The sequence below is a fragment of the Pelodiscus sinensis genome, chromosome 14 (genome assembly GCF_052426305.1).
Source record: "Pelodiscus sinensis isolate ZL-2025 chromosome 14, ASM5242630v1, whole genome shotgun sequence".
Lineage (NCBI taxonomy): Eukaryota > Metazoa > Chordata > Testudines > Trionychidae > Pelodiscus > Pelodiscus sinensis.
The window spans coordinates 24,422,896-24,449,528 of record NC_143065.1 but is presented as its reverse complement, the minus strand read 5'-3'; the positions used below and the strand labels follow the sequence as shown (position 1 = coordinate 24,449,528).

Sequence of the window (26,633 nt, the reverse complement as noted above, 5' to 3'; positions counted from 1 at the left end):
ACAGAGACCTACACCTACAAGATCTTCAACAAGCATTCTGTAAACTGCAATACCCACACGAGGAAGTGAGGAGACAGATTGACAGAGCCAGACGTGTACCCAGAAGCCTCCTGCTACGGGACAAGCCCAAGAAAGAAACCAACAGAACACCACTGGCCATCACCTACAGTCCCCAGCTAAAACCTCTCCAACGCATCATTAGTGATCTTCAACCCATCCTGGACAATGATCCCTCGCTTTCACAGGCCTTGGGAGGTAGGCCGGTCCTTGCCCACAGACAACCCGCCAACCTGAAGCATATTCTCACCAGCAACTACACACCGCACCATAATAACTCGAACTCAGGAACCAATCCTTGCAACAAACCTCGGTGCCAACTCTGCCCACATATATACACCAGCAACACCATCACAGGACCTAACCAGATCAGCCATACTGTCACTGGTACATTCTCCTGCACATCCACCAATGTAATATATGCCATCATGTGCCAACAATGCCCCACTGCTATATACATCGGCCAAACAGGACAGTCCCTACGTAAAAGAATCAATGGACACAAATCTGATATTAGGAATGGCAACATACAAAAACCTGTAGGGGAACACTTCAATCTTCCTGGACACACAATTGCAGATCTAAAAGTAGCCATCCTGCAGCAAAAAAACTTCAGGACCAGACTTCAAAGAGAAACTGCTGAGCTACAGTTCATCTTTAAGATTGACACAATCAACTCTGGATTAAACAAAGACTGTGAATGGCTCGCTAACTACAAAAGCAGCTTCTCCTCTCTTGGAATTCACACCTCCAGATCAGCTGCTAGAAGTGGGCCTCATCCTCCTTGATTGGATCCACCTGGTCATCTCCAGCCTGATCCTGGCCTGCATATTTATTCCTGCCTCTGGAAATTTCCACTACATGCATCTGACGAAGTGGGTCTTTGCCCACGAAAGCTTATGCTCCTACACTTCAGTTAGTCTATAAGGTGCCACAGGACTCCTCGTCGCTTTTGCAGATTCAGACTAACACGGCTACCCCTCTGATACATAACATCAGCAGTTACTTTACTTGGCTGTAACATGGAAATTCTTTGCCTATTGGAAAGGGTCCCATAGAGGATATGCTGGATGGTAGTTTTTTGCCCATGCTGCCTGAATTCAAATGGAATAATGCATGGAATAATATGATACCTGATTTAGGAACTGATTTATCCTTTTTTGTTCATTGATTAAGGAATCTTGAGTGGATTTAGGGGTGGGGCACTATTTTTTAACTAAATTACACTAGAAGTGTAACCACTTTTTCTTCATAGTTTAACTTTCAAAAACTGGTTTTAGATTATCTAGATAGTGTGTGCTTTATAGTAAGTTTTAGATCTCTAAATACAGTTTCTCTTCGTTTTGCCTCACTTTTTCCATGTGAAAATATTGGGATACAATTTCAGTTCTTCAACAAATTTGAAGCAGAATTCCTATGGTCATCTTATTATGCTGGGAAGTCATCAGATCTCACAGTATAAATAGTGGTGGCTGTTGTCAGTATTTGGAGGGAAGAGCTCTAATGAATACCTATGGATGGTACTGTAGAAAGTGTTGCTAGTGATTCAGTAGATCCCTCTAAGGCCTGGTCTGCACTTAAAAGTTAGGATAACATACCTACAGTGCTCTCAAGGGAGTGAAAAATCCACACCCCTAAGCACTGTAGCTATGCCAACCCAACTCCTGGTGTAGATGGAGCTAGGCTGATGGAAGAATTCTTCTGTTGATTTAGCTGCTGCTGTTTGTAGAGATAAAGTTCCTAAAACAATGAAAAATCCTCTTCCATGGCTGAGGAGAATTTCTACACTAGATGGTGCTACAGAAACATAGTTATAGTGATAGAAATGTAGCCGTGTTAGTCTGGGGTAGTTGAAGCAAAATGCAGGACAATGTAGCACTTTAAAGACTAACAAGATGGTTTATTAGATGATGAGCTTTCGTGGGCCAGACCCACTTTGATCTGAGGAAGTGGGTCTGGCCCACGAAAGCTCATCATCTAATAAACCATCTTGTTAGTCTTTAAAGTGCTACATTGTCCTGCATTTTGCTTAAACATAGTTATGGCACTGTAGCTCTGCCACTGTAGTGTCTGTAGTATAGATGTGGTGTCAGTCAGAACTGAAGGAATGTTACAGCATGGATGAGAGGCACAAAGTTGTGTGAACCAGAGCAATTTGCATGAGGTGTCAAATGGATGTCCAGTCCACATAAGATCACTAGTGGTACTTGACATAAAAGTGTGAATCCTAGCGGCCAAGATGCCATTTCAGGTATTTAAGCCAATTTTTTTACTACAATTTCAAATGGATATTGTATTCCTCACTTCCTGTCCCAGAGCCCAATCCTGCAAGATGCTTACCACTATGTCAGAAGGTATTAAGCAGCTTGCAGGAGTAGGCATCTAAACTATGTAATGTTGTTATGCACTGTGAAATAGCAGCTATGTCCTACTCCAGAGGTGGCTGCATTTCAGTACTGAGTTAAATCATTCATATGTGTGTAAACTTTTATAAAAAGCTTGTATAAAAAAAAATCACCTGGTATTTTTGTATTTTATTGCTAACTGTGATTGCACATCTAATTTATATTGAAAATATACTCAGAATATGTCTGAGCTTTTAACAATCTGAGAGAGAAATTAATGAAATGGAGGAAACTGAGAACAAAATTTATTTATAAGAAAATGTTGGCTTAATTTGTGTCTACAATAGTTATTTTGGGTGCTTTATAAAACACAGACAAGTTATGCTGGCCCCAAGATCCACTTCTTTCATGAATGATTAAGTAATATTGAATGATTATTCTTGTGGCATTATAAACAGGGACTATTACTTACCTGCCAGTTGATTGCATCTTCTGTAGAGAGCCATGATTTTGAACTGCAAATTACATTCCCTCTACCCCTGCTATAAAGATCCAAGATAACAAAATGCATCTTTAATTATTAAAATAATGTTATTCATTAAATCACCATTTTAATGTAACACTGAATTATCAACTGGCTCTTTTGCTTTTGAATCTTCTCTACATACTTTATTTTTGCCTGGCTTTTTACTCAAAAATGATGAGTCAGTACTACAGATTGAACCTCTCTAGACTGGCATAGTCTGGTCCAGCAACATCCATGGTCTGGCATGCTTTTAGTTAGCCTGATATCCACTTGTCATGGTTGTGGCCAAGTTTCCCATGGTCCCAGAAAGGTTGTTTACAGCCCCCAATCCTGGCTCTCAGTGTTTTGTGCTGTTTAGTCTAATTTACTCCTAGATAACTTCTAAGAGCCTAGTAAGCCGTGAAAGTGTTGGTAATGCTGCTAGAGAATATTGACTTCCTGGGGTTTGGCAAATGCTCTGGTTCAGCACCGATCAGGTCCGAAAGGTACTGGACTAGAGAGGTTCAACCTGTAGTCATGCCCAGAGTATGGAACAGACTAAATACTTCTGCCTGTGTTCTGATTTCAATGACACCAATGTTAATCCAGACTAACTCTATTTGACTTCAGTGGAGTTACCTGGGACTTACATAGGGATGTAAGAGAGATCAGATTGCTGGCCACTGAATTCCCTATTTTAATTCTTATTTGAGGCGATCTTTTAAAAAAAAATCTGTATAATGGGCAAAATGCTGTCCCCTGCAGTGCTTGGGGCTCACTAGTTTATATTCTGCTCTTAAATTTCCATAGGTAAGTGAGCAAACTGACTTCCACTGAAGCAGAGGGCACTCGGCTCTCCTGGATTAGATCTCATATGTTTTAGAACTCTGCATAATAATTGAAGAGGACAATTTTGTCCATTGACTGAACATCATTTGAATGACTGCTGCTTCTATGCCAGAATCGAGAATGCAGAATATAACTTATTTAATACACAGTAAAACAAATGAGAGTCCTGTAGTTATTGCAGAGGGAAAAAATTAGCACAACAAATTACTCTTCCTGCTTTTCCTAAACATCTAAGTAGCATTTCTGAAGCTAAAGCAAGTACTTGAATTTATCTTTCTGTACTCATTTACACTGTTTTGCTGACAATGGGTGCTTTAATGATTCACTTGAAAGACATTTGTTTTGTTCTTTTTAGGATACAACTGACTATGTTGCATATGTAGCTAAAGATCCTGTTAATCAGCGAGGTATGGAATTTTCAGATTAAAATGTGTATTTTGTACTATATCTAGTGCGAAATTGTGAGCTTTAGTGTGCCCTGTGATATGGAACAGCTTAATTTTCTGTTGGTTTCAGTACTCTATAATTCCACTATGTAGTCAATGGGGTGATGGTGTCTAGACTGCAGCTCTAAACTGTTGTTATTCATGCAACAAAATGAGAATTGTCACATGTGACTTAAACCCTGTTAGCTACCAAACGCCATGAATGAGAAGACACTTGTATCCTGCCAACTCCCAGTGCCCGATGCAGGACTGCTGACTCTGGTAGAATTTCGGAAACAACCTCTGTGCTGGCTGAGACTGAGGAAGGGAACTTAAATGCTGGCACCATTACAGATTGAGCTGCTCCATATGAAGTTTCAAGGAGAGGAAAAAGTTGTGATAATCGTGCGTCATAGTTTATGATGTTCCCCAAATCCCTTCATGGAATTATAGCCCATACAATTCAGATGCATTCATTTATTTTCACCTAGTCTGTTTAAATACCAGTCTTCTGCCTCATTCATGGAAATCATCCTTGCATCTTTTGCATTACTTAGTTGAGAAGAGTTATACAGTAAACTGCAGGTCACATCAGTAAAATTTTGGAGCCAGCCAGCAACTTGAACTGACCATTCCTAGCAACAGAATATGTGATTCAGAAAAACAGCCCCCTGATCATAATAGCATTGCAATTAGCAAAACCCTGACTAGCACAACTATGTAGGATCATCTCACAGGCAGTGCAAAAGCAGACAGTGACACTAGATAAGAGGGACTGGGATGGTCTGAGTAATTCTGTTTCCTTCTGCAGTGTACTGACTAGCATCTAATTTGTACATCCGCCTGCTAGCAGATTGACTGGTGAGACTTGCTCAGGTGTATGTAGGAGCATGTGTCACTTTGGTGGCTGTCCTACAGAAGATAAAAACCCTGACACCATTCTAGCTAATTTCCCTTTAGTTCAGGTAGCGAGAAGTCTGTTTTTTAGAGCTGGAAGTTCTGAGTATCATCAACACTTGTGACTATTAAGTCTATGTGATCAGAGTATGTAGAGCAGCTGACTACTCAAATGTCTACTCATGCTAAAGAATCTTTTCCAGAACAGGTTGGGCTCATATTGATGACTCCCATTTTGTTGCTATGTCATCCTTATTCTGATACATGAGAAAATGACAATGTTAATTACAGAACTTCAACAATCTATTCATTTGTAGTTTTAGTCACATTTAATATTGAGCATTCAGTTAGGGATACAGTAACCTATTAAAAACCACTGTAAAATCAGTTATATGGTGCTTGTGATTTTACTGTGCTAATGAATTATTACCATTTGGGAAGCAGACTTTAGATGGAGGCTTGAATTTTATGCCTCAGGTTGGCAGCAGCTACGGCAGTCATGTATGGTCTGCTGTTCTGTGTGTAGGATGTACAGTACTAGCCAGAGTGGTCTCACAGTGCCATCTAATGATTGATCTGTAAAAGAGTTGCTGCTTTTGAGATCTACAGCCAGATTTTCAGGAGTTGAGGCAAGATTTTAAATGCATCAAAGCTAAAATTGGGGCCAGATTTTAAAAAAGTTGTTCCTTTTAAGCATGAAATAAGGGGCAAATTTTCAGAAGACCCTGTGCCCGGTATACCCCTAACATGCTAAAGTCTTCAGCAAATCTGGCCATTTATTTTGGAAGTTTGGTTATAAAAGGAACCTGAATGATATTGGAAAATCTGGCTCTTGATGACGCACAGCAATCACCATAAGAGGAAAACAGCCGAGGGATGATGTTTAAAAAAAAAAGGGGGCAGAAAACAAACACAGGTTTAGAGTCTTATGTAGAGTTGTAGATTTATATTAAAATTAAAACACCACCAAGCAATGTTCCCTCTAATTTTTCTATGAGTGGAATAAATTTTGTCATGTGCACTGAGGCATGTGTGGATGCGCAGCACCAGTAGAAGCATATACTGCCGGCTGTAGGCACAAGGCCACACCTGAATTTCTCCAGGATGGATGCCCAAGTGTGCAGCTTACAGGGAACACTGCCTCCAAGGTAGTTTTCTTAACACATCAAAAATTAAATCACCATGGTCTCTTCAAATTACTTAGATAGTCTATACTTTGTCTCTGGATTTATTGATATAAAAACATTCTCTGAATTTTTTCTTATAAATGAAGGGAAGGTGTTTTATAGAAGTGTCGTTTTGTTCTGTGTTCATATAGCACCAATCACATGGGGCTCTGGTCCATGATACGGGCTCCTCAGCATTATGATACTACAAATAATAAAGAATAATATTTTAAAAACATTTTTGCATCACCTTGTAGCATGCCATATATTGGAATGCCCCAATGGAATGGCTCAGAGTGTAATCAATACCATAGGGCAGGCTTTTGAGCTTCGATTCAAGCAATACTTGAAGAATCCTTCTACTTTGATTACTTCCAATGAAAGGTCAGTCTGTGTTTTCTAGTAATCTAAATATTGCTTTCCTATTGCTTGTAATTTTAAGGATGAATATTATGCCATAGGGCCTGACCCTCTGAACAAGATGCATGGTGCATGACAACACTCCATACACACAATATGCAGCATGCCAAGTTCTGACTCTAGTGCATTCCTATTTGTACAGGTGTAACTGAGAACTGAAGTCCACCTTATTCTCCTTTCTTCAAATAGACTTATTTTAAAATATGCAAGTGAGCTGACTGAGCATTACCAAATAAAGGCAGAGTAAAATAAATAAGCAAGTTCTATTCTCTAAATATCGTGCTTGCCCAGCTCCACTCTCAACTGTGTCAATTTTATGTTCAGTGCAGCTCTGGTAGGGGAAAAGGTAACTCTTAGTCACTTTTCTGCTCTCCTGATCCTGGCATGGTTGGGAGCTGAAATTCTACCTGGCATAACTTAGAGCTGTCTCACATACTGAAATAAACACAAGGGCAACTTGGGAATTTGAATTGTGTAAACGGTGTACCTGGAGTGCTGCTCTTGGCTACATTATCAACAATAGATTGTTACTGGGAGTACATGCCTGCATATGAGAGTAAAGACAAGTAAGAATGCCTCTCTAAGGGTTGTGCAAACTTTGGGTGTGGACACATAGGTGTAAGCACAAGCTCATTCCATACAGTAGTTGGGGAATTGGCAGAGACTTAGGTTCATCCTTCCATATGCCCTGGACAAAACAGCAGAGAAATCATGTAAAATCTCAGCCTTTTTTTTTTTTGACATCTTCTTGCAGATGGCCACTCATTCACAGAAACCTAACATGGCCAGAACTGATCTTTCCCCAAGTGCTCTCCCCTTGCCATATTACGCTAAGCAACAAAACCATCCTCCTTGTAGCTCAAGCCTGTCATCTTGGCTTTATCTTTGGCTCAGTCTTCTGCTTTAACCCACAGTTACAGGACACGTCTAAATCTTGCTGCTTCTTTCTGCGCATCTCAAAAATCCAATCTTTTCTTTCTGCCCATGCTGCCAAGACTCTGGCCCATAATCATCTCCTGTTTTCACTACTCTAATATCCTTCTGTCTGACTTTGGTACCTGCAGCCTTGTCCCCCTAAAGTCTATTAAAACATGGCTGTGAAGATGATTGCCTTGGCATATTGCTCTGACTTTGTTTCCCTTCCCCCATTCTTAAGTTTCTCAACTGAATCCTTCCTTTCCATTGCATCAGACATGGATGTCTTGTTCTTACTCTCAAAGCCCTCTGCTGTTAGCCCTCTGCCACCCTCTCCAACCCATGATCTTTATTGTAGGGTTAACTCTCACTTTTTCTCTGCTCAGGATTGCAGACTCAGTCACTTGCATCTCTAACAAGCACTGACATGCTTTCTCCCATGCTGCCTGTGGAACTCCTTGCTAGAGGAGGCTGTGAAGGCTAGGACTATAATAGAGTTTAAAGAGAAGCTAGATAATTTCATGGAGGTTAGGTCCATAAAAGGCTATTAGCCAGGGGATAAAATGGTGTCCTTGGCCTCTGTTTGTCATAGGCTGGAGAGGGATGGCAGGAGACAAATTGCTTGATCATTGTCTTCGGTCCACTCTCCCTGGTGCTGGCCACTGTCGGCAGATAGGATACTGGGCTAGATGGACCTTTGGTCTGACCCCGTACGGCTGTTCTTATGTTCTGTCATGAGTGGGAAAATGTGAATCCACAAAGCCATCAATTTATCTTCTTTCAGCTCCTTATTCAAAACTCACCTCTGCTTCAACATGTAAAGGAAACTGCCAGCTGGTAGCCACTGGGCAGATGGCAAATTGTGGTTGCTGCTACTGGATGGCTGTGAATTACACACATGCTGCTGTTTTTGTTACACTGCCCTCTTGGGACTGCCTTTTATTATGTTTTGTACAGTATCTTGCACAATGGGACCCAGACAGATTGTGGCAGTTAGGTACTATCTCAATAGAAATGTTAAATAACGTTACCGCTTTGTAATCTAGGCTGTTGGAGAAAATTTGAGGTCTGGTGAGCTGTTTCAGTTAGGAAGACAAGCTGGCGAGAAAACCAGGCATTTCTCTGATGCAGTCCTATTTATTTTCAAAGAATGAACAAAGTTTTGTTTCCTTGTGTAACAGTGCCTCTGGGTCACAACTGAGAATACCAAATTCAGGACAAACTGATGAGAAATAGGACAGATACATCCCAAAATTAGTGGCTATTCCCCCTTAAGATATACTGAACCACCAACAAAAGTAAACTTTTGTTTCCTTACACTAGCTAACAAGAAGCCAGAAAAACTGTTTCCTTAGGGATTCTGGTTCTTGTATCATCACCAAAATACTAGACTTATAGTGAATGGTCCCTTAAAAGCAGTTTAATCAAACAAAGAGTTCTTCTGATCCCAAAGGACCAACCACACATTCAGATCAATACAGGAGACTCTCTTGATTCACAGAATCGCTATTTGCAGTTCTGCGTATTCACAGGGGTCTTCTGTCCTGGCCTTGGGGTGGGGGGGTGCCATGGGGAACTCAGCACAATTCCCAGTCCTCGTGGTGAATTCCCCATGGCTGCCCAGAGCTCCAGTGAGTTCCCTGCACCTTCCAGACCCTGCTGTTAATTTGGGAGCCATGGGGAGCACACCATGGGGGCTGGGAGCCACAGCTCCCAGTATTCACGAATTTCACCATTCACAGTGGTGCCAGGCATGCATCGCTCATGAATGGCAAGGGTTTCCTGAATATAATTCAGATCTCATGCTGGTGCCTTTCCTTTAGGCTGTGTCTAGACTACATCCCTTTTCTCGAAAAAGGGATGTAAATTAGACACCCCTCATTTTTTTGAGGAGTACAGGAGCTTTCTCAAAAGGGTTTTATTTTTGAAAGATCCCAGACTAAACTGCCGTTTTTTTATCGAAAAGCCCCATTTTGAAAAAACACGTGGCCGCCATTATGCAAATGAATGTGGGAAATTTAAATCCTGGCTTCATTTGCAATTTTGAAGTGTCTAATTTACATCCCTTTTTCGAGAAAAGGGATGTACTCTAGACATAGCCTTAATGTCTAAACTCTAAAGGTTTGTTTGTAAAGAAATAAAAAAGAAAGGTGAGAGTTTAAAATTGGTTAAGAGTCAAATATATATTTGACGATATTTGCCATTTTCCAATAGTGTGGGACCTCCCCCAGTTGTGATGAGTTTTCAAAGATATGTCCACTGGTTCTGCAATCACAACAACCAACTCTCTCAGAACCGTTGGATGCATTAGATCTGGCATGTCCAGCTTTTCTAAATAGTCCTTAACCTGTTCTTTTACCACTGGGGGCTGCTCACCTTTTCCCCATACTGTGCTGTCTTTTGCAGCAATCTGAACCTTGTCTGTGAAGACAGAAGCAAAAAAGCATTGTGTACTTCAGTTTTTTCCACATAATCTCTGAGGGTATGTCTACACTACCCCGCTAGTTCGAACTAGCGGGGTAATGTATGCATACCGCACTTGCTAATGAAGCCCGGGATTTGAATTTCCCGGGCTTCATTAGCATAAGCGGGGAGCCGCCATTTTTAAATCCCCGCTGCTTCGAACCCCGTGTAGCGCGGCTACACGGGGCTCGAACTAGGTAGTTCGGACTAGGGTCCTATTCCGAACTACCGTTACTCCTCGTGAAACGAGGAGTACCGGTAGTTCGGAATAGGCACCCTAGTCCGAACTACCTAGTTCGAGCCCCGTGTAGCCGCGCTACACGGGGTTCGAAGCAGCGGGGATTTAAAAATGGCGGCTCCCCGCTTATGCTAATGAAGCCCGGGAAATTCAAATCCCGGGCTTCATTAGCAAGTGCGGTATGCATACATTACCCTCCTAGTTCGAACTAGGAGGGTAGTGTAGACATACCCTTATAAGGTTGCCTTCCCCATTTAGTAAGAGTCCCACACTTTCCCTGACCACCTTCTTGTTGCTAATATATCTGTAGAAACTCTTATGGCTATTCTTCACATCCCTTGTTAGCTGCAACTCCAATGGTGCTTTGGCCTGCCTGATTATACTCCTGCATGCTTGAGCTATATTTTTATACTCCTGCCTAGTCATCAGTTTCCTCTTTTTTAACCTGCTATTTGGGTTCAAGTTCACTGAATATTTCTCTGTTAAGCCAAGCTGGTGCCTGCCTTATTTTCTATTCTTTCTGCACATAGGAGTTCTTTATTCCAGTACCCTCAATAAGGCTTCTTTAAAATACAGCCAGCTCCTCTGGATTCCTTTCCCCCTCATATTAACCTACTACAGGATCCTGGCCATCAGTCTGCTTTTTTGACATCAAGGGTTACACATGATTCTGCTTAGTCATAGTAGGTAGCATTACTTATAGCCCAAACACCATGTTCACAGGAAAGTCCATTCAGAGTAGGAAGTGTCTTCCATTGGGAGTTGCATATTCTTTTGACTCAGCTCGAACAGTCCCTTCAAGATGTGCAGGCTATATACCTTTTTGGAGCTACCAGATACAAACACCTTATAAATACAGCCATATAGTTAATGCTCCTAACTTCATCTACAAAAATTATACATGCACACAAATAGCATAATTACATTCAGTGCATTGTAACTTTTCCATGGACATCTTACATGCCATATTTTGTACAAGATTTGTTTCAATAATATAACAGTGGTAGCAACAATGATCTTTATGGATGTAGTTTAATAATTTAATGTCACATGTTGAACACAGGAGGACTCAAACCCTAAGCGCACTCTCAAAAACCTCTGCTGCCTTCTTAGCTTTTCTGCTCCTTCTCTGTGTCTATTTCTGTTGTGTTTTCCATTGCTTATGTCCCATATACTCAAACGTAGCACCTTGGTACAATCAATCCCCCAGTCAAGTTTATCAAATCACAGCAGAACTCCTCTTGGGCACAAGACTAGCTCCTACTCCAGCCTTGAATGTGGCTTTGGTCTGGATAGAGGTCCCTATAGTTTCAGCTATCTATTCCATACAGGTGTTTCGTGGCTTTTTACAATTATCCTGAAGAAAGGCAGCGTGTTTACGCACAGCTTCAGGGAGGTTTAACCCAACCCATAACAATAACAACAGTAGCACCTTATCTATATTTTACTTTAGTTATTCAGAGTATTTTTCTCCCTCCACATTGATATACTAACCTGTTACCTTAGGGGGCAAAGATGATCTTCCCTGTGAAATCACACTAGGTTACATCATATGTAAAACACAGAAATTATAAATTGAAATAGCTGATTAGGTTATTTAGTCCAGTCCTCCGTCAGTCCATCAGAACAGTTCCCAGACATCAGACTTCCCTCCAATAGTGCTGTGTGAATGAGTCACTGACTTCCAAACTACAGTGAATCACATAAGCAAATACTTCAGCTTCTAGGTCAGGACAGCGATACAGTAAATTCAGGATTCAATGTTGTGGTGTCCTGACAGGTCTTCTGCTCTGTCAGTGATGATAAATGTCCATCTGCATGCATTTTTGTATGCTCCCGCAGTACATCATGCCAGCTCTGCACAGGTAACTAGCATAATAGACTTCATGAGAGCCCCCAAACACCACAGATTCAGATAAGATAGAAAGCACACAAGTCAGGTTTATTATCAAATTACATATATTAATAGTTGTCAGTAACCAAGTGGCCTCTGAACCCCTATGCGTTTGTACCCGTGACAATGGACACAGCTCAGTCAATAGTATTGATTTCACAATTGTCCCCTAGGTTGGCCAAAGAGTTAAGTCAAGGTACCCCACATTTATAGACAGAGATAATCTATGATACACATCTTACGTATCATCTTATGCAGTAATGACATGCTTGGTACCTCCCCTTGTATTTTCCTCCAAAGCATTCACTACTCACTGTTATGCTTTCACTCTTGTTGTTTCACACTGTTTTATCATGTACTCAACAGGGTGTCCTTGTACTATCCTGGTGGAATGTATTTACATATGTCATATGCTTTTAGCAGGACTAGCAGTTCTAGTACTGAGACACACTGACTTGCAGGTGAACATCTGCTTTTGACAGGACCTGTCTCTTACTCATAGTATAACTTTTGCTTACTTTGGTTCAAGCACCAGGCCCTTGCTTCAGGCTCTTTCCTTCTCCTACACATCTGTGTATCACATAATCAGGTACTCCAGATTTCTCTCCTTCCTTCCTGCTTCTGGCCTTTTATCCAATTGTTGTTTTGTTAAACAGAGAAGTAAGATTACAAATGTGATGATGTTTTTGGAGGTGAGAAATAGTGCAGGAAACACCTAGAGCAGCGGTTCTCAAACTTTTTGGGCTCTGGAGCCATTTACATGCGTAAAAATGTATGCGGAGCCCCAGCATTCCACTGATTATATGTGTTGTACCTATCGATGTTTCCAGTTTGTCAACCTCACGGAGCCCCTGGAGATGTCTCGCGGAGCCCTGGGGCTCTGCAGAGCCCAGTTTGAGAAACACTGACCTAAAGCTTTCGCAGTGTATCAGCTGAACATTGAAGCCACTACTTGGTTCAAGGCATGCAGGAAAGCATGCCACAGTTAGGGCTTATCTACACAATGAGGTAAAGCACTTCATTAGGGTGTGAATTCTAACTGGACCATATAGACTCTGCTGGCACGCATTCAAATTTCACTAGTGCGCGTTAATAGTCTAATTTTAAACAATGTTAATGTTAATACACACTAGGGAACTTTGAATGTACATCAGCAAGGCCTGTACAAATTAGTATGCATGCACACTAGAATTCACATCCCACTAAAATGCACTCTTCCGTTCATGTAGACAAGCCTTTAGTGTTTGCTTCAAGCTGAAAGAGTCTTGTTCTGCTGATTTTGCTTTTTAAAAAAATTAGACTAGATTCCACTCTTGACTACTGGTTTGTTGTAGCCTTATTTGATTTCCTGAAACAATTCTAGTCCTATCTAATGGCTGTCCAAATGTCACATGAGGTTTTAATTTTCCTTTATGAGTCCCACACACTTGCTTAATGAAGACAAAATAAGAAGCAAAAGGAACCGGAGTCACGGTCTATAATGTGAATAGATTAACTAACAGTGTCTCCTCTGAGGGTAAAGTGTTGACAAAAGTGGCTCTTGTATCATTTTCATAGCTTAGAGAATGCAGATTATCACAAGGTTAATGAAGTATCTATGCCATCCTGCCAAATGATTATAACATATCACAATTGCTGAAAAAATAAAGTAGTAGCTGAGTGAAAGGATTTAATCAGACAGCTTTTAAGATAGGGACAATAGCATTTGAATAGCTAGTTTGTCCATTTTGTTGCAAACCGACTCATGACATGTCTTTACCTTGAGAATCATTTGATCACATTTGATCATTTCATGTGGTGGTTCATTTTTCAGTGAAGTAATGAATCTTGATGGATCAGCTTGGAATATACAGGAGAGAGAGGATCATGACTATTACAATGAAATTCCAGGAAAAGAGCCTCCTACAGGTGGACTATTAGATATGCGAATGAAAGTGCAAATGGACCAAAGGGCAAACTGTCCCATACAATGTGAAAAGCAATACGGTTTGGTAAGCCTGTCTATTTCATACTATTCCCTGCCATTCTGGGGAAGGGATAACAACTTACTGTGGTAGAGTTCATATGAACACAACTACCACTAAATCCTGCTTGGCTGGGGAAGAGAGTTTTAGGCGTCTTTTAATAACACTTAGAACACAGTTGAGTCTCATTTTATCATCATTAACTGATTTGTCCTTACAGTGCTTCTGAGAAAGCAGCTTTCATCTTTGTTGAGAGGGGAAGACATAGGTTTAAATGTCTTGGCAAATACCTAGGGCAGGGATGAGCAATAATTTTTGCAGAGGGGGCATTTAATGAATTTTGGTATTGTTCATGGGCTGGCTTCATCCCCAGAAGGGGCAGATCCTGGGGAGGAAGAGGCTTGGGGACTAGCCTACCTCCTCGTCCCTCCCGAGTAAAAATACAGCAAAGGGTTTGCGGCTCCTGGTCCCACCACTACTGCATTGCCTGGCTGACACCAGGGAGCTGCTGCTGTCACTGAGGGAGAAGTGCCCTCCTCCCCCCCTCCACCAGGCAGCTCCGTGCATGGAGCCCTGAGCCCTGGCTGGGTGGGAATCATCAAGCAGCTTTGAGGCTGTGCTGCTACGCAACTTAGAGGGAACATGGGGCAACAGTCCCAATGTTTGGGGCTTTTTCTTATATAGTATCTAATACCCCCACCTTAGCCAGCTCCCTAGTACCATGGTCAGACTACAATGTCATTCTGCACTACCTTCTGCATGTACGTGATGCAGTTTTCAATAATTCTAGTGTGTTTCAAGATTCAGCATGCTTTCAAATTATCCAAAGGTGTCTGGGACTTTAGTGGATTGAGAAACCTGAACCTAGGCATAGTCAGGACTCAGAAAATCAGAGAGTGAAACCAGAAGATTTCAGAGCTTACTGGGGTCATTCCCCTGATTGTAGATGGTACTGATTAGCATTTCCAAGTGCAGGGAGGTGGGTACCACCTGCTGGCTCTTCCTGCAGAATTCTGAGTCTGTGTTCCAAAACCTAGGACTGGGGCTAGGAAACAATTTCTCAGTTATGTTTGTGTCTTTGCAGCAGAGGCTTATTGAGGAGGAACAGTACAATCCCAGGAGATCTAACTGAACTCTAGTTCACTGCTGTGTGAAACTTTATCCTCCCTACCCCCACGCCAGCTTGTTGTTGTTTTCTCAGTACTTCCCTTCAATCTTGAAAATTCTTTAATGCCAGTCAGACATTACACTGTGACCATATTGCTCCCATACTATGTTATCTGTATTCCATCTCCCTGTTTTTACTGCAAGAAATGTTTGCATGAAAACAGAATCTGCCTTGCTTAGGAGTTAATCTAATCCTGCTGCATATTCCTCAGATGAAATCATTTGATTCCTTTTTGTGACATCATAGTCATCTCCCTAGCAACTAATTGTGATGTTGCAAACAGTGGATTGTGACTTCAGGTGAGGAATTGGTCCCAGAAGCAGAGCTGCTGCTTGGCAACCAAGATTCTGCCTTCATGAAAACATACTTAGGAAAAAAAATCATAGCAAGGTGTTATTCATAACAAGAGAAAGAGATAGGGTTTCCAGTGTATGGAACATTAGTGCTTCACTAATCAGTATGTTAGGACCATTTCTGTAACATGCTACAAACATGGTATAAAATGCAAACATAAAATCAAGCTTTTCTCTTTTGCCCTGTCAGAGATGGGCTGTGTACCCTTATTTTCTAAGCCTTCCATTGATAACTGTGGATCTTAGGCTGTGTCCAGACTCAGGGGTTTTTTCGGGAAAAGTAGCCTTTTTCTGAAAAAACTTCACCTGCGTCTAGACTGCAGCCGCGTTCTTTCGAAATTAAATCGAAAGAATGCGGCTTTTCTTTCGACAGCGGTAAACCTCATTGCACGAGGAAGAACACCTTCTTTCGAAAGTGCTCTTTCGAAAGAAGGCGTTCTTGAATGTAAATAGGGCTTCTTCGAAAGAGAGCATCCAGACTCACTGGGTGCTTTCTTTCGAAAAAGCGGCTTGCTTTTTCGAAAGTTCCGCATGCAGTCTAGACGCTCTCTTTCGAAAGAGGCTTGCAGTCTAGACATAGCCTGAGATATTTCATAGGGATTAGGGCAAGCATCACTGGAATAGTCAATGGGAAGTAAAGCATCAATACTGACTATTGTTTGAGTGGGTGGGAAAATTTGTTATCCAGGGATCACTGAACTGCATGGTATATATTGAAAGAATATCTGAAGTTTATTAACCATTGATATCTGATGTGAGTAAATGGTATGATTCTTACAGGCTGGCAGTCCCAAATGCATCAACATATATGAAAACTGTCCAGAAGAAAACAAATCAGTGGGTATGTACTATGTCTTCCTCACCCTGCATGGCCAAATTTCAACTGAGCCAGATTATCTGGAAGTCCCGAGATTTTTGATATAATAAAGAAAAGTGTTCTGCATATTAGATCACGACTAGCTCCCTGGCTGGGGGCAGGCAGAAGAGCTTTACAGCTTTTCAAGAGGGGTGTTAATTCATTTTTGTGCCTACTGGTAGACTTCCTAGTTTTACTTGTCCTGACATCAAACAGAAGTCCTTTGTTACTGTAGCTCCTTTCCTTGCCGGCAAGGAAGGAACATGCTCCCCTACTTAACTAGTTCTGACCCTATTCATACAGAATATACACCTACATTAATGGGGTCAGAACTGTCAGCGTCCCTGTGACATTCCCAGAGGAGCATGTTTATGGTCTTCATTCCAGTGTTAAAGGTTCCTAGTCTCAAATGTAGCCTTAACTCTGTTTCTTCACTTGAGCTTTCCCTATTTTCCTTTGTGTGTCTGGTTATGTGCTCTAATTCATCTTCATGGTGGGAAAATTTGTTCTCTTATATCCTGCTATATCAGTAGGTTCCCTTCCTTTTTTGGATTTCATGTGGCACTATTGATGCCACTGGATACATTTCTTTGGCTCCATTCTTTTCCTCATATGAGGAGGTCCTTTCAAAAATCCCATCTGTATTGCACTGCCCACATGATGGGGTTAGATTTCTTTTTCTTTTTTTCTTTTTTTGGGGCAGTATTTCTGTATTTGCCATGCTTAAAAGCGAAGCAACTAATTTCCACTTATGAAGGATGATAAATAATAAATATGATAAATAGCACAAACATGGTCGTTTGGCTAGTTCTGTAGTTCTCAAACTGTGGGTCATGACCTCATTTTAATGGGGTTGCCAGGGCTGGCTTACACTTGTTGAGGCCTGGGGCTAAAGCCCAAAACCCACCACTTGGGACTGAAGCTAAAGCCTGAGCACTCCCCCCACACACACACACCACCTCCTTACCCCCTTTGGTGGCAGGGCTTGGACTTTCAGACCCCACTCCTGGGGCCGTGTTGTAATTTTTATGGTCAGAAGAGGGTTGTAGTGCAATGAAGTTTCTTGAGACCTCCTGAGCTAGCATTCCCTTAATACCTGGCTGCTCTGTTAACCTCTTGAATCTGGGCTAGGGACATAAAATAATGGTCGATTAGTCAACAAGCCTAAGCTTATCAGGACTACTCACATTCCCTCTCCCCCCACTTGCTGTCTCTGCTATAGCAGCAGCAAGGGGAGAGGGAGCAGGAGCTAGTACTGGTTTTCCCCCAGCAGTGTCTCCATGGTGCCGCTTCCCCACTTCCACCTGCACTGCTGCCTCTCTCCTTCCACACTGCTGCTCTGGCAACAGCCCCTGTCTGCAGGGCTCCCAACTCCCCGCTGGGACCCCCCAGGAGCTGCTGGACCTGGCATGAGCCGGGACTAAGCAAGCCTGGCTCAGTCCCAGCTCGCACCCGGTGCAGGAACTACCCCTGCTGCTGCTCTGCAGTTTAAATGTAGTAGGACCTGGAGTATTGACTACACAATTACTCAGTTACCCACCTCTTAAAATCCTTAATTTGCACTCTAGGCTGAATGAAACTTCTCTGGCTCATCAGGCAACGCACAAAGCACGAATCAACTCTGCCATAAGCACTGACTTTCAAAAGTGTCATAGGGTGGTCAGTGCCTGGCTCTGCTCCAAACCCCACACTGCCCTTTCCCCAAGGCCCCATCCCACCCCTTTGCGTGCTCCACCCGCTCCCTGCTTTTTTCTGCTCAGTTCCTTCCCATCCCCTGAGCATGTCACATTCCCCCTCCTCCCCATTAGTGTGTCCAACACTGAAAAACAGCTGATATCAGTGGGTGAGAGGCACAGGGAGGAGCTGGTCCATGGAGACTGCTGGTAGGTGGGAAGTGCTTGGGAAAGCTCATAGAGGGGCTGCTGGTGGGTGCTCAGCACCCACCAATTTCCCCCCGTAGGTAATCCAGCTCCAGAGCACCCACGGAGATGGCACCTAGAAGCTCTGCCATCTCAACCCTTTGGAGCAGGGAAAGCAAAAACATCTCTCCCCTTCCTAAAATGCTCCTAGGGGAGGAAAAGGATTTTGCAACAGAGAACTGAGGATGTGCAGTGTTTGTCCATAGAGACATCCATGAGCATGCAGGAGGTCCTTTCTAATCCGTAAGTCCAGTTGTTCTATTGATAAATATATCTTAAAACATTCTGGAACAGCCTCTCATTATCTTAAAACCAAGAGGCTGTTCCAGCTCCTCAAATGGTTAGAAACCTTATTCTGGTTTACAGCTTAAATGTATCCCCATTTGTTGTTGGGCTAACATTGTTCATTAGTTTGAATAGCTCTTCTGCCTCCCTCTTGTGCCCGGATGTATTTACGGAGAGCAATCAGATATCTTCTCAGCCTTTGTTTTTTGCTAGCCTACACCAGCAAAGCTCTTGATAGTCTCCTCTCATACAAATTGATCTTTCATCCTTCTCGGAGCAGAGATCTCATCAGACACAGTGGACATTTTTACAAATGAATCTGGGTAAAATAAGTGTGGAAAAATTTAACTTATTCAGAATTACCCAGGGCAGATAGAAATAATCAGCCACATACTTAATAGTGGGGCATTAGAAACCTTGAGATGAAAAACCAAAAGAGAAGGTAAGAAAACCAGCATGTATTTTTACCAAGATACCTGTTCTGGGATGTTAATTAACATTTAAAATGTTAACTGGTTAAACTCTAGGTTTAACCCTGGAGCATGCCCTCCCATCCATGACACGATGGACCACAGCTGGGGTGGACGTGCTCTTCTGGCCCTGGCCCTGCTGCACCCACAGGTGGTAGGGGCTGCTCCAGCCCTGCGTCGTGCTCCAGTTATGGCCTTTCGGTGCCCATGGGCAGCAGGGACCAGTCCCAGTTGCAGGTGGTAGAGGTTGCTCTGGGTCTGCTTTAGTCTTAACTGGTTAACCTCTTACATCCCTTATTTGTTCTTCATTAATACACAAAATATAACATTCCCACTCCTATAAAATTTCAGTGAACCCTACAGAGAGCTTCTACAGGGTGGAGTTTTTAAGATTACTCAGTTTTGGGCAAATTGATTTCACTGAAGTCAATGAGTGATCTACCACTTACTTCAGTAAGAGCCAAGTTAGGCCAAGAGCTTAAGCACCTTCGATGACCCCACTTAAACTCTTTTTGTTTGGTTGCATAAAAGGGGTAGGTTGCTGAACGTTATGCTTTTTAGAAATAAAAACACATGAGATAGTTTGGTATTTTTAATTTTGCCCATTAACAGCTTAATGGAAATGCCAAAGCTGCAACATTCAGCTGGAATTGCTGGTTGGTTTTAAAAAAATACAACATATATTGCCATTAATTACAGGTAACTGTGGTGAAAGATCACTGAAGGCAAAAAAAGATGTGTCCTTGCTGAAACCTGCTTGCAAAATGGATCTTTTTGATGACCCTTGTTACATCAACACTCAGACCCTGCAAACTACAGCTTATACAGCTAGAGGCCTTGCATCAGCCCAGGTCTATGGGAGCCCACTGTGTCATGAGAGTAGGTTTATATTTCAATGACCTCTTTTTCTAAGCCTTGAAATAAGGATCTTGTCATCTGAATGCATGGGGAAGGAATCTGTTTTCTCAATAATAATTGGAAGAGAAAAAATGCTTGTAACTGTACTAGACATCCCTTTTGGCTGTTATGTTCAGGATAAGCAGCATCAAAGACTAGAAATAGTGACAAGCAATGAGTGGATCCAACGTCTGTCTTCTGAAGTTGACCAATAGCAATAAAAAGCATAGGATTATATCTTTCACAGAAAATGACAGGCAGTCCCTGAAAACAGCTTTGAAAACACAGAGCAATATCATGTCCCCAAGATGTAGCATTGTCTTCTGTATGTGGATTTTACTTATTATGATCCCACAATGAGGTCAAATGCTTGTGCTGCAACTTCATAGATTTCAATATCATACAGCCCATTATGATTATCTAGTCTGATGTCCTGCATAAATCAGCTCATAGAATTTTACCCAATAATTGCTACATCAAGCCCATAACTTTGGTTTGAGCTATAGCAGATCTTTCAGAAAGGCATCCAATTTTGATTTAAAGATTTCAAGTGATGGAGAATCTGTCACGTCCATAGGTGATTTGTTCTAATGGTGAATTACCCTGTCTGTTAAAATTTTTTTTTCCTATTTTCTCCCTTTCTGAACCACTTATGCTATTGTCTTGGGATCCACACAGTCAGAAGGGGATGGAGATTAAGGAAGCCTGCACGTGGGAGACTCTCTGGCCAGGAAGACTTCCCCAGACAGGATCTATGGGTCCCCTCTGTGCTGGAGAACTCCTCTTTAAAGAAGCCATAGGAGGCCTTGCTAGAAAAACAGCATTTAAATAGTGGAACTAGTCAGTTTCCTATGAGAAATCTTGCCTGAGTCATTTGCCTTCTGCGTGGCTACATCCAAACCCATCTATATTTTTATTGTTTAGTAACATTTCAGTTTTGTTTAGCAGATGCACCATGCCATAAATGCTTCCTTTCTGTCTGTATCAGTTATATCTTATATTATTGTACACAGCTGCAATTATGCTACATATGACCCTCACAATTAGATGTGGCATTTTCTTCAGTGTCAATTAAAGAAGAATAAAAAATTTAGAAGTTTAAATAATGTATCCAAAATACAAAATTTGTTTTGTAGGGAATCTCTGATTTTTTTTTAAACAAAATATTTATCAGATCACCATCAGATTGTGTTCTGTATGTCATTTTTCATGTGCTAATAATTGATAAAATTAACCATACAAACAAATCAAGCATTTTGTCTGTAGATTTGGTATAAAACAAAATGTTTTACAACTCACACATCTTTACAGAAGTATTTTTGCGTCACTCATAATTGTATGTAGCTTATTGAAATACATAAAGAACAGTTTACTAACACATACTACATTCAGATATTCAGTTGCAAGATGGATTCACCACTAAACTTCCAAACTTTGATTCTTTTCCAGAGAAATCCACCCCACTCAACCATTGCAACACAAACCAAAACACTACACCATCAGAAGGAACTTTTTAATGGATAATCCAGTTGCTGTTACCTAGCAATATGAGAACTAATGATTTAATGGACATTACACTTTTCAAAGTTTCTACATCTGTAAAATGGGGATGATAATTTTTACCTCACTTACTAGGGTGTTGTGAATATGATTGTGGGCATAAGGCTTTGAAAACATTAAATAGTATTACTATCTGGAAGACTGGTTTGATTAAAGCTTCAAATCTGAATAATTCTAAGTGTTATAGAATATAGTAATAATTTTAAACTTTAAGTGTTTCAGAAGCAAAACAAATGAAATATCTATTGTGTTTATGCTGGAGTTTTGGGTAATGGGTCCAACATCTTTTTTTTTCATTTAATTTTAGAATTGACAGAAGCTGTTCAGCAGCATGCCACAACCAACATGGATAGTGCATGTGTTCTGTCACAGATAAAGCAACAGTTGAGAAATGAAGATTGTTACCATGGCAAATTAAACAGGAAAGCAGCAGAGACCCTGTTGGTCAACGATGGGGATTTTTTGGTGCGAGAGAGTGCAACGTCACCTGGTCAATATGTACTGAGTGGATTGCAAGGAGGGCAAGCAAAGCACTTACTGTTGGTGGATCCTGAAGGCAAGGTATGGGTAAGCCATGTATTGAATGCTTCTCATACAAAGATACTGGTTGTTCCAACATTTCAAAGACAAAATGCATATTTAACTGCCAATGATGAAATGCCAGTTCTGCTAAAACTAGGAGGAGTTTTGCCAATGAATTCATTCTGGCTGGCAAGTCACCCTAAGACTTTTAAGGCTGTGTTCATTATTATAATTAGTTGTCTCACATGGATATATAATTAGTACATGCATTGAGTATTAAATGTTGCTCTAATCAAATGGTGATAGCATCCATCAATAAAATTGACCAGTAAAGTATTTCCAAATGCAGGAAAGTTAATGGAAAGAGTCAGTTTTATCACCTGAAATGTAACCGTTTAGGACTTCTATACAGCCGCTTGAGGTGCTCCGCTGAATGATATTTCTTACAGGCAAGAGTGAACCAGAGAGCATTTGCTAGAGGAATTGAGGGGAGATGTCTCATAGGAGAAAAAATTGTGGCTTTGCTTTCTTTTCACAGCTGTTTTATCCTGTGCCCACTTCTACACACATTCCATCAACCTCCTCTTTCTCCCTTATATGTGCTCCCCTTGCCTGTACAATGGGTATGAGAGTACCATAGCAAGATATGAAAGACAGGCCATTACAGATGTTACTTCTGGCTGGCACACAGAAAAACCAGCTGATGGAAAAACAGACATTATTTAAACTATTTGTTCTGTTAGTGTGTCACTGCAACCCTCCCTATTGATCCTGCTCCTGCCGAATTCAGTGTCTTTAATTCCTGATGACTTTGAAGGAGTAGGTACAGGTCTGTGATAATTTTTAATTAAAAATAAACGTAAATACAGTACATTATTTTGCTTTCTTACCAGGTGAGAACCAAAGACCATGTGTTTGATAGTGTGGGTCATCTTATTCGCTACCACATGGAAAATAATCTGCCAATCATCTCTTCTGGAAGTGAAGTGAGCTTGAAACAGCCAGTGAGAAAAAAGAGTAACATAGGACACATGCAATACAACAAGTAATGCTGTTGGATCTGAAAATTCCCAAGGCAATTCATTTGTGAAAACTGCACTGGCTATTCTTAAACTTCATTACTACAAAGCCAACTCAAAAAGTATGAACTGCACTTTTCAGCTGCTGTTATGGAAGACTTCTTTTTATGTGTATGTATGAATATATGTACATCTATGTAGAGCTATGGAGATCAGTAAACACAGCTATATAGATATATATATAGTGTTAATCTCAGCAAAATGAAACCCCTGGAGTAGTGTGAGAGATCCAGTTGGGAAAAAATATTAAAGACATGCACAGATGTCACTTTCAAGGTCATATTGAATCAGTAACTATTTTAAAAGCACAATTAAACTTTTAAATGAAAAAGCTCACTTGAACAAACTGCTGGGACATTAGTATGTGCCTTTTAGTAATGGAATTATTGGAAACAAATATTATTTATATTGGATTAGTTTCAAGTGGATATATGAACATGTATAGGTTTATAACTATTTGCCAAAACAAACTATTTGAATATTACTAACATGTCACTTGCTTACAGTAGACACTAATTTTATTTCATTTTGCTTATAACAGCACTTTAATAGCAAATCATGTTTGGAATTAATTGCATACACAATATGGAAAGGTTGCCTGTTTTCTTAGAAACAATTAATTTTTTAATCATTGTCTGCTCAAAAATTTGAGATTATGAAACATTTACTAAATTGAAATAAAGATATGTAAATGAAATATAATTTTGGAATAGAATGTATCAAAAAGCAAGCATGCTGGAGCCTAATATTTTGGTGTCTTGCATATAATTTTATTATTATTGCCAATAATTACTGGAAGTCTCTTTTTTAAAACTAGGTTATATACTGTATATTTTTAATTGATTCCATAGATATTTACGGCTTAGCAAAACTGAACGAGACAAATAATACATTTTGAGGAAAAAAACTATTTAAAAAACTATTTGAATTTTGCATGTTCTAGAGATTATTGTACATACTTATTTCCAAAATGATGTGATAACTTCCCCTTGCTTATTTAGATTCCATTTGATCATAAACATTGGAAATATCTTTTTAAGAAAATATATTCTGTTTTGTCACAATAAATGCTGTAATCAGCATATCTGAGAGGGTCAGTAGTTTATTGGTAGTTAAGAAGCAGTGTTTCAATGAGTAATAGGAATAAGAAGGTGGAAGTGGAACTGAAGGTTCTTGTGGGGAGTTATCTAAGGTTTAAAAGCTGGCCACATTTTTCAGTTTTTCTGACAATTCTGAAAAACTGAAACAAAGTTTTGTTTTGGGTAGGAAAAAAAGCCAATTTCACAAATAGCTCTGGGTCAACCAAAAGTGCATTTTTAGGGGAATAAATCAGTTGCAGAGAATAATGAGCTCTGCTCTAATAAGGATATCCTTGATTGTGCCAAATGGCATCACTTATTTTAAAACCAATAAACGGCACCCACAATTTGCCAAATTCAATTCCATTATCCTCTGATAAATGAGCTTCACCAGAAACAAGGAAATTTGGTGTCCTCCATTCAATATGAACATTGTATAGGATGTTACAAAAATAGATTTTTGCTTTTTGAAAGAAAAAAAAAGGCTCACATATAGGATAAAAGATCTGGCAACTGAGGACATAGTTTTCCATTGAAGGAAAAATTGGATTATTTGAAGAGCAGTTTTTAAGTGGTGTGCAATGACTTCCCATTTTTCACCATTAGTTTCTAGGCTGAAAAAACTATAATCTTTCATCCAGCGTAATAAAGTCATTAGAATATTCAGTTCACGTACACACCTTGAAGCAAGGAGAAGATTTGAAATGTCGCTGTATCTGATTGATTAACGGCCTAGTATGGTTCCAATTTGGTGCCTTCAGGACTGAAGACCTATGTTAATTCTATTTGCTCACAGCAAAGGTTCTAATCCGTGGATCAGAGCCCCAAAGAGTGTCATTTAAGAATTCTGTTACGTTGCTGGCAAAGTGGTGTCAGGTACTTGTTGGTGCTCTGCATACTCTCCCTTAGCTAGAGGACCACAGTGTAACTTGCTCAATATATGTGCATTAAACCAAGGGAGGAGCAGAGAGAACCTCTTTGACTATTTGTCTGTGAAAGGGAAAAACTGATAGACTTGCTTGGCTGTCTTGTCAAAGCTGGAGGAGGGAGGGTGAGATCCCAGAAAGGAGATAGAAAGTGGAGTGTGTGTGGAGCTCCCCCCACCAGATCTAATTTAAATCTTCCTAAGATTTGAAAAACAAAATGTTTGGGGCTGTGGTGCCTGGGAGAAGTTAACTGAATATGGTATTGAGAATGAATGTCCAAGAACTTTCATTTTGCTCATAGGCAATGTATCCAGAAAACATCTAGCATGTGAGTATGGTATTTATAGCTTGATGAGAAACAGACTGAAATTGCCATCCACAAATTGAAGATCCCAACCTTTAGGAAAATTTGGTTCAGAGCCCAGCCTTTATGACTTGGGCTTCTCTTGTGTGTCACTGGAGCAAAATTGAGGGGGAGGGAGGAAAAGTTGGCTAAAATGTACAGTGATGGAATAATCAAGTGATATCTCAGATTCTGTTGCTGTGGAAGAGAGAAAATAGAAGAATCCTGAAGACTAAGGATACAACACCAATGCTGCTGTTTTATCAAAAGCATATGGATATTTTTCAGACATGTTTCTAGATTAAATTACAGCCACCCTCCAGGAACATGGAAAAGAACTTCAGTTTGTCTTTTCCAAAATAACATAGAAACTTCTATCATTTGAGTTTTTATAGTCCCTGGTCCCTATGTGAGCCAGCTACTGCATACAAAGTATATTACCTATGTATAGCGGCAGAATTCTAGAAAGTTCCCTAGGCAATTTTTGCCTGAAAACCATATTAGAGCTGCTGGGAAAAGTCTGTGACATGAATTGGCAAGCGTGCCTATTCAAGTAACTTCACCTTTCTGAGCCCATGGGGATATTACTTTTCAACTGACATTGTAAGAACTGATTAATATAAAAGCTCAATCTGTGCTAAGTATTATTAAGATGTTGTTAAACCCCACGAGGAAGGACACAGATGTACACAGGGAAGCCATATTAGAAATGCACAGCATATTAGTCCCCTTATCAAAGTGTATGCAGATTCCACTTGAACAACAAAAATTTGCTTGAATAAATTAAGATGTGGATTGTTTCAATTAATAACATGCTATTATGTGACCCACAAACCTAGTGTGGTTCACTGTCCCATGTAGTTTCATTTAGATGGCCTATAGCAAGAGCTAAGAAGAAGAGTGCTCTACAGCCTAAGCTGAGCGGCTGCTGGCTTTATAGCTGAAGCTGCAGAGGATCCTACACTAATCTCCACAGCTCCCAGGTTCAAATCTGGGCAGTGGTGGTTACAAGTGGGGGCCCATCTCGGATCTCAACTG

General features: G+C 40.7%; 1 protein-coding gene across 4 annotated transcripts in view; it reads left to right on the top strand.

Annotated features, from left to right (window-relative positions):
- Positions 1-24,329, top strand: part of SHC4 (SHC adaptor protein 4) — an 80,724-nt gene extending 56,395 nt beyond the window's left edge. For 2 of the 4 annotated variants that reach the window (XM_075897209.2, XM_075897208.2), the window contains exons 6-12: positions 4,112-4,163; positions 6,502-6,628; positions 13,988-14,165; positions 16,440-16,500; positions 19,889-20,068; positions 21,954-22,213; positions 23,062-24,329. In XM_075897209.2, the coding sequence (XP_075753324.2) occupies positions 4,112-4,163; positions 6,502-6,628; positions 13,988-14,165; positions 16,440-16,500; positions 19,889-20,068; positions 21,954-22,213; positions 23,062-23,217 (1,014 nt within the window). In that variant the 3' untranslated portion in view covers positions 23,218-24,329. The remainder of the gene's footprint in view (positions 1-4,111; positions 4,164-6,501; positions 6,629-13,987; positions 14,166-16,439; positions 16,501-19,888; positions 20,069-21,953; positions 22,214-23,061) is intronic. The other 2 variants (XM_006135059.5, XM_075897210.2) reach the window with 2 other exon arrangements.
- Positions 24,330-26,633: the final 2,304 nt, after the last annotated feature.